This window comes from Hylobates moloch, unplaced genomic scaffold (assembly GCF_009828535.3).
Source record: "Hylobates moloch isolate HMO894 unplaced genomic scaffold, HMol_V3 SCAFFOLD_1, whole genome shotgun sequence".
Lineage (NCBI taxonomy): Eukaryota > Metazoa > Chordata > Mammalia > Primates > Hylobatidae > Hylobates > Hylobates moloch.
Window position 1 is genome coordinate 235065099 of NW_026652276.1, and position 19540 is coordinate 235084638.

Here is a 19540-nt window from a genome sequence, read left to right on the forward strand (position 1 = left end):
TCTCTTAAATGTAAGTTTTGTGAAAGACCAGTGACTACTATAAGTCAGTTTATTCCAGGAGGAGAGAAAGAGCTGAGATATAAATACTGAATCCTAAGGATGTGTCCATTACTTTTGCGTTTAGAATCTGACAACTGTATGTCTTCTATATTTTAACCCTTGTATAAATGGTTGCAGTAAATTCTGTAGAGCAGTGAAGGAAAGATGTGCAGCCAAGGGAAAGATCAAGAACCTTTGCTTTACATGGAGCTATTTCCCAATATTTGTTTTATATCATACCAACTAAACATCTTTACTTTTTACTAAATATTTCAAATTTTATCTAGTTATTTGGGGTCCATTAGAAAATTTTCCTTTTTTTTTTTTTTTTGAGACAGAGTCGCACTCTGTCACCAGGCTGGAGTGCAGTGGTGCAATCTCGGCTCACTGCAACCTCCGCCTCCCAGGTTCAAGCGATTTTCCTGCCTCAGCCTCCCAAGTAGCTGGAACTACAGGTGGCCACCACCACGCCCGGCTAATTTTTTTGTTTTGAGATGGAGTCTCACTCTGTCACCCAAGCTGGAGTGCAGTGGCGCGATCTCAGCTCACTGCAACCTCCACCTCCCAGGTCACGCCATCCTCCTGCCTCAGCCTCCTGAGTAGCTGGGACTACAGGCCCCTGCCACCACATCCAGCTAAATTTTTTGTATTTTTAGTAGAGATGGGGTTTCACCATGTTGGCCAGGCTGGTCTTGATCTCTTGACCTCGTGATCCGCCCGCCTCGGCCTCCCAAAGTGCTGGGATTACAGACGTGAGCCACCACGCCCGGCCTTTTTTTCTTTTAAGTCATTATAACAAGAGTTTAACTTCATGAAAATGGTATAAAATAAATTGGGAAGAAGTGCAGAAATGTTTGCCAAATATGGTCATTAGTACGGGGGTGACTATGACCTGCTTGAGAGAAGAGAAGGGAAGACCTCTCTAGGGAGGACTGATTCATTCAGGAAGTTTTCCATCATCCTTCAACTTCTGCATCAGGACTTACAGTTTACTGGACCATCAGCCACGGAAGTGGGCCCAGACACCAGACAAGAAGTCAGAAGTTTTGGCAAGATTCCGGGTCTTTCAGTGAGTGCCCAGTGAGAGGCACAAATGCAACAGGAGTCTGATGCCACGGAGGGATGTGACTTCTGCAGAATCTTGGGAGGGAGGGAGTGTGGGTTTTGCATGTGGGAGCGACTTAAATAACTTTTGTCACAGCCAAATGTGACATGCTAGGGCCTGAACTCATTTATTCATTGTTCAGGCAGCTGTAGCCAGCACCAAGAAGCAGCTAAACTTATGTACCCACCAAGAGCAGACAGCGGGGAGGCAGAGGTCAGCACCTGCTTGCCTGGGAGCTGCGGGGTTTCTGAGCAGGAAGGAATGTTAGTGGTTGCTGGTTCCATCTCACCAATTCCTGCATTCCTGCATTCCTGCATTCCTGCCTTCTCCTGAATGTACCCACAAATGGCTTCCATCCTTCTATTAACAGGGGCTGTTGAGGCTTTTTAGTGTTGAAGTATTTCAGACTACCAAAAGACAGTTTCATGGTTCTGAAATCTATTTCCTTCTAATGTGTACTTGTCAGCCTTATTCTTCCCATGGGGACAAAAGAGACCAGGCCTACCGATACGTACTCGTGAAGTTCTCTAAAACCTTAAAGACATCTATCCCTCTCCCCTGGGTCTTCTCTTGTCTGTGCAGAATACTTCCACTTGCTCCAGGCGTCTCTCAGTTATCTTTGTTTCCAGACTCAGCCAACCTAGTCATCTTCTCTGGAGTATTTTGGCTTATTGGTCTCACTGCTAGAAAAAAGTGACACCCTCAACAGGACCTGTTACTTCAAATGTTAAGGGAGAAGGTTTTCGACAAGACAGGACAACATATCTTCCCAGAAAGACCTTCCGAGCTGGGTAGCTCTTGTCTCCGCCCACATTATTAGAGATGAGCTGGTTTATTTTAACTATCCAAAGAAGGATCTGGGTGGAAAATGGGGAAAGTCTGCTTCTGCCTCCCCTGCCCTGAATGCCCACCTGATAATTAGCTCTTCCACAAAGGGAGTCCCCAGGGGCTTCTTGGAAGCACAGCAGCTGCTACATCGTGCAGGAACATGACAGTGGATGGAATTAGTTACTAAAACCAACCAAGACCAAGATTAAGGAAGATACCGTGTAAATGTGGCAATTCGCGAAGTATTTCTGAAAAATGAGGCATCTGTTTCCTGGTCTCACCTCTCCTCCTGTCAGGTGAAATGTGTGACAGGGAATGGGGGCTGTAATTCAGACTTAACTGTTTGATTGATCTTCTTGGACTCCTCAAGGTTATCAGAGTAAAAAAGGAATATGTACAGGACATTGCCTTCATGAAGTGTCTGTCTCAGTCCACAAAACCTCGGCTTGCATTGTAAAAGCAGATTGTTTTCTGTCTCCTAGAGGACTGTCTATTGTGTTAATTTCCAGGTATGGATATGACTGTGCCATCTAGCACCTAACGGAACTTCTTTTTTATCTGTTAATGGAACACTTCAAAATTGCGAGAAGATAAACCCTTGAGTAAACACTTCATTTTCTCATTTTCCTCAGTTTTAGAGCCAAGAAATAGAATATTTTCCAGCTTCTTTTTGGTGCTTTCATTTTTTTCCTTCAGGTTTTAATTTTTTTTCCCTTCTCACCCCTGACATCTCATGCAGATAACTTTCCTTTTTATCCCAGTCTCTAAATCTCACTTTCTTTTCTCTGTCTCATCTGCCTTTTCTCTGCGTTAACTTTTGCAGTATTTTCAGCCTTGCTTCTCATTACGTTACTATATTGTGTTTCTTTAACTGTGTGTACCAGCCATGGGGTTCTTGATTCTAGCTTTAGAAAATCTGACTCTGGGCTCATCTACACCTCCTGTTATTTTTCACTTCCTCTTTGAATGGAATTGTAGGATTAAATAAGGAAAGGATGGTGGAGGTCCCCTGAAGCAATTTGCTTGCAATGCATGCACCCATTCCAGTGGTGCTTCGAACCCCTGCTCATATGCTATCCATGCTGGGGAGCTCACCACCTCAGGGAGACCATCCATCCTCATACATGCTCTAAGTGGACTGCACTAATGCTGACCAGACACCCAGTCCAAAATCCTGGGGAACGATCTCAGTCATTGAAGGCAGCTGCAACTCTGCCATTCTTAGTGGATTCCGGTTTTCCAAGAGCCCCACCCAAAGAGTAGAAAAGTAAGAGTTTCGTGGACTCTACACAATGCTGGTAACTAGATCATGCAATTCTCAGAATTTAAACAGAGTGTTTTTTATTCCTTTCTTGTGATTTGAATTTCCTCACAACCCTTACCCCTGTATTACACAGAAGGAAACTGAGGCTCAGATAAGCAACTTGCACAAGTTAACCCAGCAAGTGAATAACAGGCTCAGATGACCTCTGTACCTTACTCTAAAACTGCCTAATAGTAGTAGCTGTGTCCTGCTCCAGAGCTACTCCTAGCTGCCCTCTTCTGCTGGCCCCAGCCTGGTGCATTGTTAGGAAGGGAATACCTGAGGTGATGTGGAGGAGGGAGGGGAGCACAGGCAGGCCAGAGAGGGGCAAATGTGGCTACTCCAGCATCCCAAACTAGGGCTGTGCTAGAGGGTAGAAAACATGGTGTAAATTTAAGGGGCATTCTCAAGTTACAAAGTCAAGTGAAACTTGGTAATCATGTTTACATGGACAGTAAGGAAAGTAAGCAAGGGCAATGGCTGATGCGAATTCCAATATCTTTCTATGGAAAGACCAGATATATGGAAGGAAATAGAGAATTCTTTAGTAGAAAAAGAATGTATTTCTCTAATGCCCAGTGATGATGAACTTTTTTTCACGTTTTTTGGCTGTATAAATGTCTATGCAGCCATAAAAAAAAAAATGAGTTCATGTCCTTTGCAGGGACATAGTTAAAGCTGGAAGCCATCATTCTCAGCAAACTAACACAAGAACAGAAAACCAAACACCACGTGTTCTCATTCATAAGTGGGAGTTGAACAATAAGAACACGTGGACACAGGGAGGGGAACATCACACACCGGGGCCTGTTGGGGTATGGGAGGCAAGGGAAGGGAGAGCATTAGGACAAATCCCTAATGCATGCAGGCCTTAAAACCTAGATGACTGGTTGATGGGTGCAGCAAACCAGCATGGCACATGGACACCTATGTAACAAACCTGCACATTCTGCACATGTGTCCCAGAACTTAAAGTAACATTTAAAAATAAAATAATAAAAAATTTCACCTAAAAAAAGAATGTATTTCATTTTCAAAATATTGAATTTGGGGTTAAAATTTGGCATAAAAACATCCATGTAGAAAGGCCCAGCCCCAGCTAAAAATATAAGCTTAGAACTCAGAAGATACATGAAGCGTAAAGATGTAAATTCAGTAGGAAGCTATGTTAGAAAGCAGAAATGATGGGGACCTGCCAGACCAAGGCTTAGACCAGTGAGGAAGGAGCCCCTGGATGGCAGCTTGGTGCCTGCCTTCCATTCGGGTCTGTAGCAGCAGGAAAGAAAAGTGAGTACCCTGGATGGAAGGGCAGGAGGGGAAGGAGAGCAGGTCCTGGAATCAGGAAAGGGGAACAACTCCTGTTGCCTTCATCACGTGCTGCAGGCTGGAAATCGGAAGGATGCCACGTGTTTGGTAGATAAGGGTTCGCTGGGAGAATTCGTTTTGAGAATGCTAGGAGTATATTGCAGTGGGTTAAAAGTGAATAGAAAGTGAGCCAGTGAAGCAGCATAGACTTTGCTTGTGAAGAGCCATGATAGTTACAAGAAGGAGGCTGGGGGCAGTGGCTCATGCCTGTAATCCAAGCATTTGGGAGGCCGAGGCAGGTGGATCACCTGAGGTCAGGAGTTCGAGAGGAGCCTGGCCAACGTGGCGAAACCCCGTCTCTAGTAAAAACACAAAAAACAATGAGCCGGGCATGGTAGTGCACACCTGTAGTTCCAGCTACTTGGGAGGCTGAGGCAGGAGAATCGCTTGAGCATGGGAGGCAGCGGTTACAGTGAGCCAAGATTGCACCACCGCACTCCAGCCTGGGCGACAGAACGAGACTCTGTCTCAAGAAAAAAAAAAAGGAAGGAGCAGTTCCAGGGGAATATGGCCAGAGGTTTTTTGTTTCTTTTGTTTGTTTGTTTGTTTTCAATGAGGGAGATTTGAGTTATATTCTACAGACTTAGAAGAAGTAATAGGGGAGAATGAGTGCTTAGAAATGTAAGGCACGATGGAGAAGTTGCTAAAGTTCAACAAGAAGCAGGAGGGTATGAGCTTAGTCTTGGAAAGGAAGATGTCAGTGTTCAAAACTTCAGCCGGATTCAATTTAAAGTTTAATTAAGCAGTGAACAATTCCAAATCAGGCAGCCTCCTGAGCCACAATAGGCTCTGAGACTCCGTGCAGCCCCATGGTGGTAGAAGATTTATGGACAGAAAAAGGAAAGTGATGTACAGAAAACAGAAGTGAGGGACAGAAACAGCTGGATTGGTTACAGCTCAGCATTCACCTTATTTGAACTTGCTTCAAACAATTGGCTACGTTTGGTTAGCCAAAACCTGGTGATTGGCGCAAGAGTAGGCTATGCTCTGTTTATACCTCCACTGGCTATAATTCACGATGTGCAGAGACACCTTTAGGTTGAACTTAAAACATGTTTAGCCTAAAGCCAAACGTGACTTAACAGTAGCTTCTTTGTAGGAGAGGAAGGATGGAGGAGAGGCCTGACTTAGGGCACTTGACCTAGGGAGGAAGAGTAGAAGATGGATTTGAGAAAGACTTAGAAAGCCACTGATTAGAAATTGGGCACTATTTGGTTGAATATAGGGGAAGTAGGGGAAGCAAGGGGTCAAAGAATGGCAGCAAGGAAAACTAAATTTTCAACTCAGCTTACTGAGTGCATGATGGAGCTAGCAACTGAGATGGGGATTATCAAAGGGGAGCAAGGTTTTGAGGCCACTGAAGAGTTTGTTCTGGAGCAGATTGAGACACAGCATGCAGTCATCTGATATACTGGTCTGTAGCTGGACCTGTGTGAGTTACTGATACTTAGGTAACTTAGGTTACAGTTTAAAACCTCAAGAATGGAAGATTTCATAGGGGAGGAGGATGTAAAAGTAGATGGGTGGCCAAAGACAAAACTCAGTATCCATGATGGTACTGAGATAGAAAAGACCTTCGAAATCTAAAGTATGGGTCCATCAGAGAGACGGAGGGGAGAGGGTAGAAATCTCCTGACTAGAGGGAAATTTTAGAGAGATAAGAAGCAGACCAAATATAAACTCACCCTGTGACAAACCCTCAACTGCTTCTAAAACGTTATTGAACTCCAATGTCAACTATTTCGTGTGTGATATATTAAAAAAATAATTTGCTGAAACTGTTTTTCCATCTTGTGGATGGTGTTTTGGGAAATAAGTTCTCATATATTCATTTTCCAGGAGAGATATTAATGTAATGGTATAGGATGAGACTAAAGTAACTCATATTCATGAACTTCTAAAAAATGGCACTCTTAGAAAAATAACTGAAAGCAGCCTTACTAATTCTCAATCTTTGTATTGTTTATGATCAGAAATATTTAGTCTGTTTTATTTTTAATCTTAATTTTATTTTTATTTATTTAGTTAGTTAGTTTTTGAGATGAAGTCTCACTCTGTGGCCCAGGCTGGAGTGCAATGGCATGATCTCAGTTCACTGCAAACTCCGCCTCCTGGGTTCAAGCGATTCTTCCACTTCAGCCTCCAGAGTAGCTGGGATTACAGGCACCTGCCATCCTGCCTGGCTAATTTTTGTATTTTTGTAGAGATGGGTTTCACCATGTTGACTAGGCTGGTCTTGAACTCCTGACATCAGGTGATCTGCCCGCCTCAGCCTCCCAAAGTGCTGGGATTACAGGCATGAGCCACCACTCCTGGCCTAGAGTCTATTATTTTAAAGAAAGAAACATAAATACAACATTGACCACAGAAAAAGAAAAAGACTTTATCTCTCTCTAAGGAACAAATTCTTTCAGTGAGATGCAACTTTCTTAGTGCCTTTCTAGATAAGATAAGACATTGTACAAATGAAAACTCTTCAATTCTCACTCTTTAAACAGTTGTTCCCTTTGTGCCTGTGGTTCTTTTGGCTTGATGTTGAGGAAGATTTTGTGGAAGACAGTGATATTTTATTGCTTCATCTTGGAGCAAGGAGAAAATTGTTTCTCTTCTTCCCGCTTCCCCATTTTTTAAGAGTAGTGCTCGAGTCACACTTGCACTTCCATGCCGAAGCCTTCTATTTGCATCATCAGTGTGTTCTGGAATGCCACTTTCACATTCCTGCACTTGGCAGACCCAGCTTCTCAGGTTTTCTCTATTTCTTAACTTTATTCATTTTTGTTTCAGCCTTTCTTATGGATGGTTCAGTTTGGCAGACCCAGCTTCTCAGGTTTTTTCTGTCTCTACTTCTTGACTTTATTCATTTTTGTTTCAGCCTTTTTTTTTTTAAATTATACTTTAAGTTTAGGGTACATGTGCACAACGTGCAGGTTTGTTACATATGTATCCATGTGCCATGTTGGTGTGCTGCACCCATTAACTCATCATTTAGCATTAGGTATATCTCCTAATGCTATCCCTCCTCCCTCCCCCAACCCCACAACAGGCCCCGGTGTGTGATGTTCCCCTTCCTGTGTCCATGTGTTCTCATTGTTCAATTCCCACCTCTGAGTGAGAACATGCGGTGTTTGGGTTTTTGTCCTTGCGATAGTTTGCTGAGAATGATGGTTTCCAGCTTCATCCATGTCTCTACAAAGGACATGAACTCATCCTTTTTTATGGCTGCATAGTATTCCATGGTGTATATGTGCCACATTTTCTTAATCCAGTCTATCATTGTTGGACATTTGGGTTGGTTCCTACCCAAAGGATTATAAATCATGCTGCTATAAAGGCACATGCATGCATATGTTTCAGCCTTTCTTATTGGCGATTCTCTTTTCCAGATATTCTATTCTAGTCCCCATGCATACATTTTGGTTTTGATTTGGTTTGGTTTGGGGGTTTCTTGCCTAACAGTACAGACGAACAATTAAAAACAGTTCTCTCCTCCTCCTCCTCTTCCTCTTCTTCCTCCTCCTCCTCTTCCTCCTTTTCTCCTTCCCCTCCTTCTTCTCCTTCTTCTTTCTTCTCGCCATGGCCTTGATAGGGTTATTTTAATTGCTCTCTCCCTTTCTCATGAGCACCACTTAACAGATACCCACAGAGCTGAATTGCAGGGGAGTGTAGTGGTATATTTAAAGATGAATGTAAAGATGTAACTCTAGGTGTTTGTTTAGGGGATGGCATAACCAGGGAATGAATTTAAATAACTGTTTCCAGATGGATTAAAGCAATGGGCCTTCAACCAAGAAAGATGGCAGGTATTCTTACTTTGCATATTTATTATATTTGTTGCTATACTGAAATTTTCAGCTGACAACAGCGAACATGGACTTCTGACTTGAGAGTTATGAGATACAAACTTGGTTCAGGCAATTTCCAAGGGATTGTTTAGAGAGAGACAGACCTCAGGTCAAATCCCACTTGACTTTAACTTAAATTCCTTAAGATTTTATTTTCCTACCTGTACAAATAGGATAATAATATCTACCTCATAAAGACTAAATGAGTTATTGCCTGGTAAGGAGCTGTCAGGGTACCTAATATGTGGTACATGCTCCATAAATGCCACCCACTCCCACCACCCACCTCAGCTCACCACTGTCACCATCTCTGGGACTTTGGACTCTTGGCTGCAGTAATATCAAAGGCTTCCTCTGAGTGCTTCGGTCTGTGAGTGGTCCTCTCCCAGCCCCTCACCACCTCTGTCCTGATACTATTTTAACAAGGAATTTATCTGTTTGCTTTAGAAGTTGCTGGAAGTTTACAAAGAAGAAACCCAGTAGCTCAGAAGAAATGTATCTAAATCTGATTTTAAAATTATCTGTTTTCTCTCGATTTAAACTAGCTATATTACTCACCTATTGCTATATAAGAAATTACCCCAAACTCAGTGGCTTAAGACAGCCAACATTTGTCATCTCACAGTCACTGTGGGTCAGGAACTCGAGACCATCTTAGCTGTGTGGCTCTGGCTCAAGGTCCCTCATGAGGCCGGCATCAAGGCATTAGCCAGGGCTGCAGTCATCCAAAGGCTTGGCCGGAGATGAGGAACCCATTTCCACGCCCACTCACGTGGCTGTTGGCAAGAGGCATTCTAACGGGGATGAGCCTCAGACTCCCCACGGGGCTGCTTGTGTGTCCTCACAACATGGCAGCCAGCTTCCTCAGAGCAAGTGATATGAAAGACAGCAAGAAGGGAGCCACAATACCTCTTCTAAGCTGGCTGCAGAAGCCTAACACCATCACTGCTACTGTATTCTGTTCATGAGGGTCACTAAGTCAGCCAACACTAAAGGGTACAGAATTAGGTTCCATCTCTTCTCTTCTCTCTCCTCCTCTCCTCTTCCCTCTTTCTCTTTCCTTTATCCTCCCCTTCTCTTGCTGTGCCTCAGTTTCTTATCTGACCAAAGGTAACTTCTGCCCCCTAGGGATGCTATGAAAACAAAGTGAGATCAATCATATGAAAAGGCAGTTTTGGAAGGAGAGTTCAGAAACTCTATATAATATACCATATACCATAACCATGGAAACCTGAGATCAGCTCTGTCTGGCTTCCTGCTCTTGCATCTGAGGAAGCCGTTCCAGCTCACGCAGGCATGGCTTAGTCACAGCGCAGCGTGGGGTCCTTTAATGGGTCCTCTCTGAGCAGTGACCTGCTCAGGACACAGAAGCCAGCACCAGGCCCTTCCTTCCTTCTCCTGGGCAAGCAGCACCACTCATCCCGGCAGAAATAGAAAAAGGAGTTAAGTTCCTGTGTTCCTTATTAGATTGCTGGGGCAGCTCCATAAAGCTCTCCTACACAGTCCTGTCTCTTAGTGGCTGTTTCTTTATGACTAAAGCAGCACTTTCCCATCTGCTGCCCTCAAAGCAAGGGGCCCTGGGCCCCATATTTCTGGTTCAGGAGTCTCAAGATCTCTGAAAGCACCAGATTGTTGGGATTTAAGTGCTGTTGTTTATTTTTATATCTGGGTCCTGTTTCTCCAAATAACTCCAAGACCATTGTGATTTTCTAGAAGTTAATTCAGTGGTCCAGGCTAGGTAGGGAATGGTGGTATTGGCAAATCCTACCTGTTTTCTTTGCAAGCTCATTTCCATCATTGGTCCTCCAAATGCATTTCCCTGTTCAAAGTACTCTACCTTGGATATGTCTGCCTTTGCTTCCATGTCCCTCACCTATTATCTTTAGAAAGGTGGTTTTAAATGATGGTCACTGAACATTTAGCCACATAGGGCACCAGCTCTCAGAGGTTTCACAAGTAAAGGAAAGGGTTGGGGGAAATGAAATACAGTTCAACACAACAGAGTAACCCACATATTCCGTACGTTCAACAAGGTCTCTACCCAGGAGGCTGGCGATGAAGGATGCTAACATTTCTTGAACTGCCATCTTCTCCCTTCTTTTGGGTAACTCTCGAATTCTGTTTATGGTTATCTATGGATTGTGGAGTCATTTCCCGGCTCAGGAGGTTAAGAAAGGCATCCGAGATTTGAGGGTTACAGGAGTTTGGAAGCACTGTTTTTCTGGTTTTCTGTTACCTCCATTTTAAAGCCGTGATACTTCCAACTGCCCTTTTTCAGTAAGCTCTTGTTGACTACTCTCTTGAAACTAAAAGATGCATATCCAGTTGTACAGAGGGTCAAAAGTGTGCCCAATTAAGCCTGCCTTGCCTTCAATATTGCAACTCACTGAAGACACACAGTGGAATTTCTGGTGGACCCCTTGCCATAACCCACAGGGAACTCTAGCCGTACATGGGTCTAGCTGACCCGTTGGGTCTAGCTGACTGTGCCTGATGGTCTCCAATGACCAAGGTGTCCTCATTAGTTCTGTGCTATATTTAGTTAAGCCTGAAATCTGTGCCCCTAATTTAATCACACACCAGGTAGCCATGGAGATGACATCAAGCCTCTGGCTGCCCTATAAACCATTGCAAATGCTGAAAATAAAATAAACAGGATATGCAAATTGACTTCCTAAGTAAATAAAAGACTTTGCCTGCAGGTGTTGGGATTTGCTGCTTTGGGTCCACTGATGTTTGTTGGGATTCACAGTGATTTGAAAAATATCATAGTCACAGCCTTTGTCTCAATGCCTGCTTTTTTTCCTTTTTGTCTGTTGCAGATATATCAACACTCGTATACTGGATATTATGTCCTGAGCAAAATTCCTCATGGGTAAGAGTGTTCTTTTCTTTCTTTTAATTAGAAATCTGCAGGGCAAAGTGAAGGGTAGAACACAGAAGAGCTGCTTAACCCTTAGGGCGGGAAATTGGCGTTCCAGTTCTCATAGCCAAGGGTGCTGGTTTCGCGGCCCCTCTGGGACGCTCCCTAGATAATTACACTAAGGATGTCAGGGGGTCACTTGAGTCCACTCACTTCCCCATTTGTGAAGCCCCCTTCCTAGAGCAACTCTGCCCTCTTCCTGTGCTGGTTCCTGCGGTTGACCCTGGAGGTTCTGCAGAGCCGGACATTCCTCTCTGCTTTGTAATCACCTGCAGCCTCCTCTCAGGCAAGGTGAGGTGGCCCTCGGCCTCCCATGAGGGTTCCTGGTTATACCCACATTAGTAGAAGAGAAGCCTCTCTCAGCCCACCACATGTCATCAGAGACAGATCTGGAACATATTTATGGGATTACGGTAAACTGCTCTGGTCAGACATTCAGCAGTGCATTGGGAATGGGGTGGACAAGTCCATCTCAGCAAGCGGTATTAGCGCTGCTCTACCCATCACTCCAAGGGGGTTTCAGGGGCATGTGTGTTCTTGTTTTACTGTCTTTTCTGAGCTTGGCTCTGCTCCCAGGGCTGGGTTTCAGTGCCTGCTTTTGACTGGGCCCCCCGGCTTCATGCTGTTTCATGACCTCACGTTGCACTGCTAACCTCGTCCAGTCTCTCAAGAATGTATTGTCCAGAGGAGCGAGTTTAGTTTTCAGTGCTGGGCAGGCGTCCCCCACACGAGCCTGGGATGCCTGATCAGCTTCACCTTTGGAATCCAGAGCAGAAAAGACATTGGTTAGTGTTTGGTGAAACCACATGTTGAGTCAGACACGATGAAAAATGGTTGCAGAACTAGGAAAGTCTGTCGAGGAGAATTTTTTGTTGTTTTTATCTTTATTCTTTCTTCGTCTCCTCTTCCCTCCTCCCCCCCTCCCCTATTCTCATTCCCTTCTCCTGGCCTTCCTGTTCCCCACCTCATGTTTCCCTTTCCTGTCTTCTGTGATTTCTATTGTCATGCTTTGCAAAGGTGAGGTGCTCAGGAGAGGCTGATAAAGAAGCTAAATTGTGCTGCAGGTAGTGTCATGTAGGCTTCTGTGAATATCTAGGTTGAGGCATCCTCATTTCCCAAGCAAAGCTTAACAGCAGGAGTGGCTAAAAAGCATTGTTCCATAGGCGAGCATTAATCACAGCATCAGTGTTCATAGCTGCTGCTGTCTGTTTTCTACACAGCTTAGAATACAGGCAAGTCCTTGGAAAACAAACACGAATAAACTAATTTCATGTGGGCTTTGGACAAAGGGAAGACGCATGTAGATCTTCAGCAAATTGTGACCAATAGTTTCTGTTAGATTGTTAGAAAAATGAAGCCCAAAGAAAGCAAAGATGGCCAAAGTTGCAAAAATAAAGTATCCATACAAATTTTTCATTAAAAGTGTGTTTTAAATAGAAACCCAAGTATTCTTCAGTAAAGAGGAATTATCCCATTCTTTCCCAAGCAGACATATATCTTCAGAGGTCATGGCAGGCAGGACTATAATTATGCCTTGAGATTTATCTGCCCCTTCTGGGAACAATAGAATTTGTTGTAGATGATAGATATTTCGTTCCATCTTATATCAATTTGTAAAACTCAAAACTCTAAAAGCAATTGATGCCTAACGTATCGTGTGAATATTTTACTGCATCAGTCAGCATTTGGAGGAAACAGATTCTAGGAACTTGGCACAGGAGTTTGCTGAACAAGCTAGCAAAGCTCAGGCCATGATAGTCTGTGTTACAGGCTCGGCTTCTGCACTTAGATACCTGGAGCCTGGTGATGATCTGCCTTATAGATGACCCCAACACCAGAAGCAGAAGGGAGCTGCTTCTGGTATCATTAATGGAATCAGAGCAAGAATAATCCCCCTCATTTATTGGTTGGCTTTCATATACCTTTATCCCTGTTCAACAACCTGCAGGAAAAGCATTCTTATTTCCATTTTAAGTGAGAGCTCCAAGAGGTGGTCACCTTCCCCTCCCCTCCTAGCTGCTGTATGCTGCAGCTGGAGTCTCAGCATAAGTCAGACTGACTCAAAACCTTATGCTTGTAAAAACACTCGTGGCTCACACCTGTAATCCCAACACTCTGGGAGGCCAAGGCGGGCAGATCACTTGAGGTCAGGAGTTTGAGACCAGCCTGGCCAACATGGTGAAACCCCATCTCTACTAAAAATACAAAAATTAGCCAGGCATGGTGCTGCACACCTCTAGTCCCAGCTACTCAGGAGGCTGAGGCAGGAGAATTGCTTGAACCCGGGAGGCTAGAGGTTGCAGTGAGCTGAGATTGCACCACTGCACTCCAGCCTGGGTGACAGAGTGAGACTCTGTCAAAAACAAAAACAAAAACAAACCCTTGGGACTAATTCAAATTTCACAGTCCAGAGAACAAACATGATAGCTATAAAGATAGATTCTTTAGTGACATACTACTTTCTCTTCTTAGGGTTCTTACAGGATTGAAAGATGTAGCAAGTACATTTATTGGAAAACAACCTCTGGGGGTGCCAAAGTCAGTGTCCCACCCTGTCACCGTGTCACTGAACACAGCACCCATGAAGCGGTGTTGCTCAACCTCCCGACCATTATGAGAAATTAGCCAATTAATTCATTGCAAATATTGTCAGAGTCTGATTTGTCTTAATGAGACAGTGGATCTCTGAGCGGTGTCTCCGTAGGCCTGGAGCTTCGTGATGACCCCTTGGTCATCACTGTCACCGGTGTGCGTGCTCCACCAGGTGGCAGAAAAAGAACACAGCCGGGAGCTCTAAGTCTGAGGATCTAGGTGGGTTTTGGATAGGGAAGAAAGCACAGTTGTCTTTTAAAAATAAAAATGTCCCTACTAAAATATTTAAATGTACATTATTCATGTAGAAGAAAACTAAGAGATTTTCTTAATTTTGAAAACACATATCTGTACCTTTTTCACTAATTCTCATCTTTCCTTTCCTCGCTCCTTCCTCTAAATTAAAGCCAGAGGCCGTGCAATCTTCAGGATGGTTTTATTTGTCATTTATATCTTGATTTTTTTTTCTTAGCTTCAGTCTTTCCAACCAGCCAGAGAAAAGGGTCTAATTAATGTTCTCGTGCCCTCTGATTTCTGTTGTCCTTCCTTTTTGCAAATGGCAGAAGAGTTTCAGGAGGGACTACCCCTTTCCCATCCCCCTCTCACTCCCCAGTCCCCTCTGTTAGCTTCCTTCCTCCGATGGCTGTGACCGCTATAGCTGGGGCCAGGTAGAGTTCTTTCTGCTTGGAAGGTGGGAGTTGCAATGAGACTCCCAAGACAGCTGAATTTTTATATAATCAAAAATCTATTACCTAAGGGTAGGTTTGTTTGACTTTGACATACCAAGCTTCCAAAAATTGTATTCTTAAATTGTATCCTAAAAGGACATATGCCTTTTACAACGAATCTATATTTTAGCGGAACTAAAGCTAGTTATTTTTAACATAAAGCATTTCACTAAAAGTTTTCATATCAGAATTTTAATAAAATAAGGAATCTTCCATGGTGGAGTCAAGGATCTGTTAGGTATTTCCATAAAAGTATTTTTGTAGACTTGGCTACTGCATGACATTTTCCTGGCATGACTTCTTTTTCTAGAATTAGTTTTGCCTTTATATTTCTTAGGGTCTAAAACCAAAGGCAAAATTATTTATATTTATGTCTATTATCTATCTACTTAGCTCTCTATCTATACACACACATATACATAATACACACTTTTAATAATAGTAATAATATATTTCTAAAATGTAGTCTCATGTCCATTAGGATTGTTCTGAAAGACATATGGACTTTTTTTCTATAACCGAAATCAATTTGAAGAAAAATTGGTCATATCGCTTTATTGTGTAATGTTGGCATTTGGGGGTCTGGCAAACTCAGAGCCGTAATAGAATAGAAACTGCTGGGTGTTCAAAGGCATTTTTTTACATGACTGGCCGTCTTCTGTGGATATTGTTGCTCTAACTTTGCTTACCTACTGGTAATTTTCAGGCATCAAACAAAATTGTGAAAAAATTGTGTTCCTTTAGAATTGTAGTTGACTTTTCAAAGCCATATTCTGTATCTGTGGAAATAGGAAACGGAGACATCGCTTCCTTCTACCTGGAACTGCTCTCTAAGTTTATAGACTGAGATCCAGAGGAGCATTCTGTTTATTTGGGAAGTAGATATCTAGGTCGAGAATGCACAGCGCCCAGTGCCAGCCTAATAGCATCATGCCGGGCAATGACTTAGACCCTGCGGCCACACAGACCTGAACTTGAACCCATCGTGCTGCTGACTTCTGGCTGTGTGACCCCGAGAGTTGTTCTACTTCCATAGGTCTTAGGATCCATATAAAAAGATCATAATAATAGTGCCCACTTTGGCCTGGCATGGTGGCTCACGCCTGTAATCCCAGCACTTTGGGAGGCCGAGGCGGGTGGATCACCTGAGGTCAGGAGTTTGAGACCAGCCTGGCCTGTTGCAAAACCCCGTCTCTACTAAAAATACAAAATTAGCTGGGCATGGTGGCAGGTACCTGTAATCCCAGCTACTCAGGAGGCTGAGGCAGGACAATCGCTTGAACCCAGGAGGCGGAGTTTGCAGTGAGCTGAGATTGTACCATTGCACTCCAGCCTGGGAGACAGAGCAAGACTCCATCTCAAAAAACAAAACAAAACAAAACAAAAAGAATAGTGCCCACCTCATAGGCTTGTTAGAAGAATTAAATGGAATGGCTGGGTGTGGTGGCTCATGCCTGTAATCCCAGCACTTTGGGAGGCCGATGCGGGTGGATCACTTGAAGTCAGGAGTTCGAGACCAGCCTGGCCAAAATGGTGAAACCCCATCTCTACTAAAAATACAAAAATTAGCCAGGCTTGGTGAGGCTGAGGCACAAGAATCACTTAAACCTGGGAGGCGGAGGTTGCAGTGAGCTGAGATTGTGCCACTGCACTCCAGCCTGGGTGGCAGAGCGAGACTCCATCTCAAAAAAAGAATTAAGTGGAATGATATATGCAAAACACCCAGCAAAGAATTTTGCATCTAGTGAGTGATTAGTTAATATTGTAGTATGTACCCAATATGTATTTGTAGTCTTATAATTAAATATTATCAGACTTTAGTTTCTAGCCATCTTGAAAATCTTTTCTGTTACAAATGAAGGAATAATATAATCCTACAATCATACAATTCTCTTTAATAATTTTTCTAAGCTGAGGCTTGTTTCATGACACTCAGGTAATTATAATGTCTTTGTAATTTTAATTTCCCTCTTAAAAGAGGTATCTATGGCCTCAGCTGTCTACATTCTCAATACTCAATGATTTTTTTTTATCTCATCTCATTCTGACCTTCTGCAATTAACTTTTCAGCATTCTTGTTTTGCCTCCAATGGAAGCAGAAAAGACACTGTGTCAGCAGATACTTACTGAAATACTATCTGGAGCAATGAAAGCATGGTTGCTCTCCTTAAGAAATTAAAAACCTTGTTGCAAAGGAAAGATACAGACTTATATAATAAAATGTTATAAAGTCTGTTAAGTGAGTAATTTCTTTTTTTTTTTTTTTTTTTTTTGAGACACAGTCTCGTTCTGTTGCCCCGGCTGAAGTGCAGTGATGCGATCTCAGCTCACTGCAACCTCCACCCCCCAGGTTCAAGCAATTCTCCTGCCTCTGCCTACTGAATAGCTGGGACTACAGGCGCCCGCCACCACTCCTTGCTAATTTTTTGTATTTTTAGTAGAGACGGGGTTTCACCATGTTAGCTAGGTTGGTCTCGATCTCCTGACCTCATGATCTGCCCACCTCGGCCTCCCAAAGTGCTGGGATTACAGACGTGAAGTGAGGATTTTTAACACTGCCCACCAAAGACAGAGGGGAGGGTTGAAGGCGTCACCATCATAAACAAGCTCAAGAAGGAAGTTTGACTTGAACTGAGCCTCATAGATGTTTTTGTTTGTTTGTTTGTTTGTTTACTTTTTAATAGATGAAGACAGGAGGGAGATACTCCAGGCAGGGTAAAACGTGAAATGAACTTGGCCTTTGCATGAGCCAACACTTCCTAGAATTAATGAGGTACCCAGCCAGGCTGCTGCTGGAGTGTTCACATGGGACTCGGCATGGGTAGGCATAGGGTTAGGTGGGCATAGGGTTAGGTGGGCTTAGGAGGTACCTAGAGTGCAGACAACTGAGATACTCAGTGTTTAAAACCCAGGGGTATTGGTCTTTACAATAAGAACGTAGCAACCTTTCTGAGCAGAAGAGGAATGTGATGAAAACAGTAGGCTCACATTAGTTTTGTGCTTATGTATAGCACACACGGAAGAAAAAGGAAGATCAGAATTCTGGATTCAATTAGCAGCCAGGTCGGAACGGTGGGATCGGGAGCTCAGCCAATGTAGAAACCACACTAATTGTGATTATGAGTAGCTGGTGTTCTCTTGGAAAATGAAGACAGATTTCAAGTGTTTATATTCCATGTCTCTCTAATTAAATCTGTGGCAGCCTGCGCTCCTTGTGAGTTGAGCCCTGTGCCATCCTGAGAGGTCTCTCTACCATGAGCAGTCTGTAGGTAGCGAGTTCAGGAGGGCAGCGATGAGAATTCTCAGCACACATGTTGGTTAGCGCATTCCTTTCCAGCCCTTTCTTCCTGTGTGCGAGTCTGCAGGGTCCTGCTGCTGCATACATGGAGATAGGCTTTGGCTCTGCAGAGCAAGCTACCTTCACAGCTGCCGGAAGTTGCAGGACGAGGATTGTGTGTGTAAACTGGGGAAGCACCAGTGTGAAGCAAAAATGCAGAAGAAATCTTAAAATGGATTTTTTTTTTTTTTTTTTAAGATACGGAGTCTGGCTCTGTCACCAGGTTGGGGTGCGGTGGCACGATCTCAGCTCACTGCAACCTCCGCCTCCCAGGTTCAAGCAATTCTCCTACTGCAGCCTCCTGAGTAGCTGTGACTACAGGTGCACACCACCATGCCCGGCTAATTTCTTTTGCATTTTAGTAGATACGGGGTTTCACTGTGTTGCCCAGGGTAGTCTCAAACTCCTGAGCTCAGGCAATCTACCCGCCTTGGCCTCCCAATAAAATGGCATTTTATGTGTCTCTACCATGGCATTGAAGAGGGGAGAATTCCAACGTTACTTGTTTTTTTTGTTTGTTTTTGTTTGTTTGTTTGTTTTGTTTTTGTGACAGAGTCTCGCTCTGTCACCCAGGCTGGAGTGCAGTGGCACGATCTTTTCTCACTGTAAGCTCCGCCTCCCGGGTTCACGCCATTCTCCTGCCTCAGCCTCCTGAGTAGCTGGGACTACAGGCGCCCGCCACCATGCCTGGCTAATTTTTTGTATTTTTAGTAGAGATGGGGTTTCACCGTGTTAGCCAGGATGGTCTCGATCTCCTGACCTCGTGATCCGCCTGCCTTGGCCTCCCATAGTGCTGGGATTACAGGCATGAGCCACCGTGCCCGGCCTGTTACTTGGTTTTATGGATTTTCAGAACTGTGAACAACTCATACATCTGCCTGTAAGACTTGGTCTCAGCCATTTCTCCCTCCCCTTCTCCCTTCCCTTCCTGTCCTCCTTCCATCCCTCCCTCCTGCTGAAATCCAGACTTCTAGTAACCATCACCAAAAAAATATGGACTTTAGAGTCAAGGAGATCTGGGCATAAATCCCCAGTCTTCCTTTCTACTTGTGTAGTCATGGAGAAGTTCCTTTGCTCCTCTGGGCACACTTAACTCCATCCACATGCTAGTTGCCTAATGCATGGGGTTTATGGTGAAGTTTCTGTGAAACACTGTATAATGAGGTGGTGTCTTTAAGGGCCTGCTTTGGTTCATAGAAAATACTGAGGGCTGCCTGGCGCGGTGGCTCACGCCTGTAATCCCAGCACTTTAGGAGGCCAAGGCGGGCAGAGCACGAGGTCAGGAGATCGAGACCATCCTGGCTAACACGGTGAAACCCCGTCTCTACTAAAAATACAACAAATTAGCCGGGCATGGTGGCTGGTGCCTGTAGTCCCAGCTACTCAGGAGGCTGAGGCAGGAGAATGGCGTGAACCCAGGAGGCGGGGCTTGCAGTGAGCTGAGATCGCGCCACCGCACTCCAGCCTGGGCGACCGTC

At 44.0% G+C, this 19540-nt stretch overlaps 1 protein-coding gene across 3 annotated transcripts in view; it reads left to right on the top strand.

Annotated features, from left to right (window-relative positions):
- DPP6 (dipeptidyl peptidase like 6) overlaps positions 1-19540 on the top strand; it is a 1054804-nt gene that overhangs the window by 786581 nt on the left and 248683 nt on the right. For all 3 annotated transcript variants that reach the window (XM_032753183.2, XM_032762299.2, XM_032753182.2), the window contains exon 6: positions 11305-11357. In XM_032753183.2, the coding sequence (XP_032609074.1) occupies positions 11305-11357 (53 nt within the window). The remainder of the gene's footprint in view (positions 1-11304; positions 11358-19540) is intronic.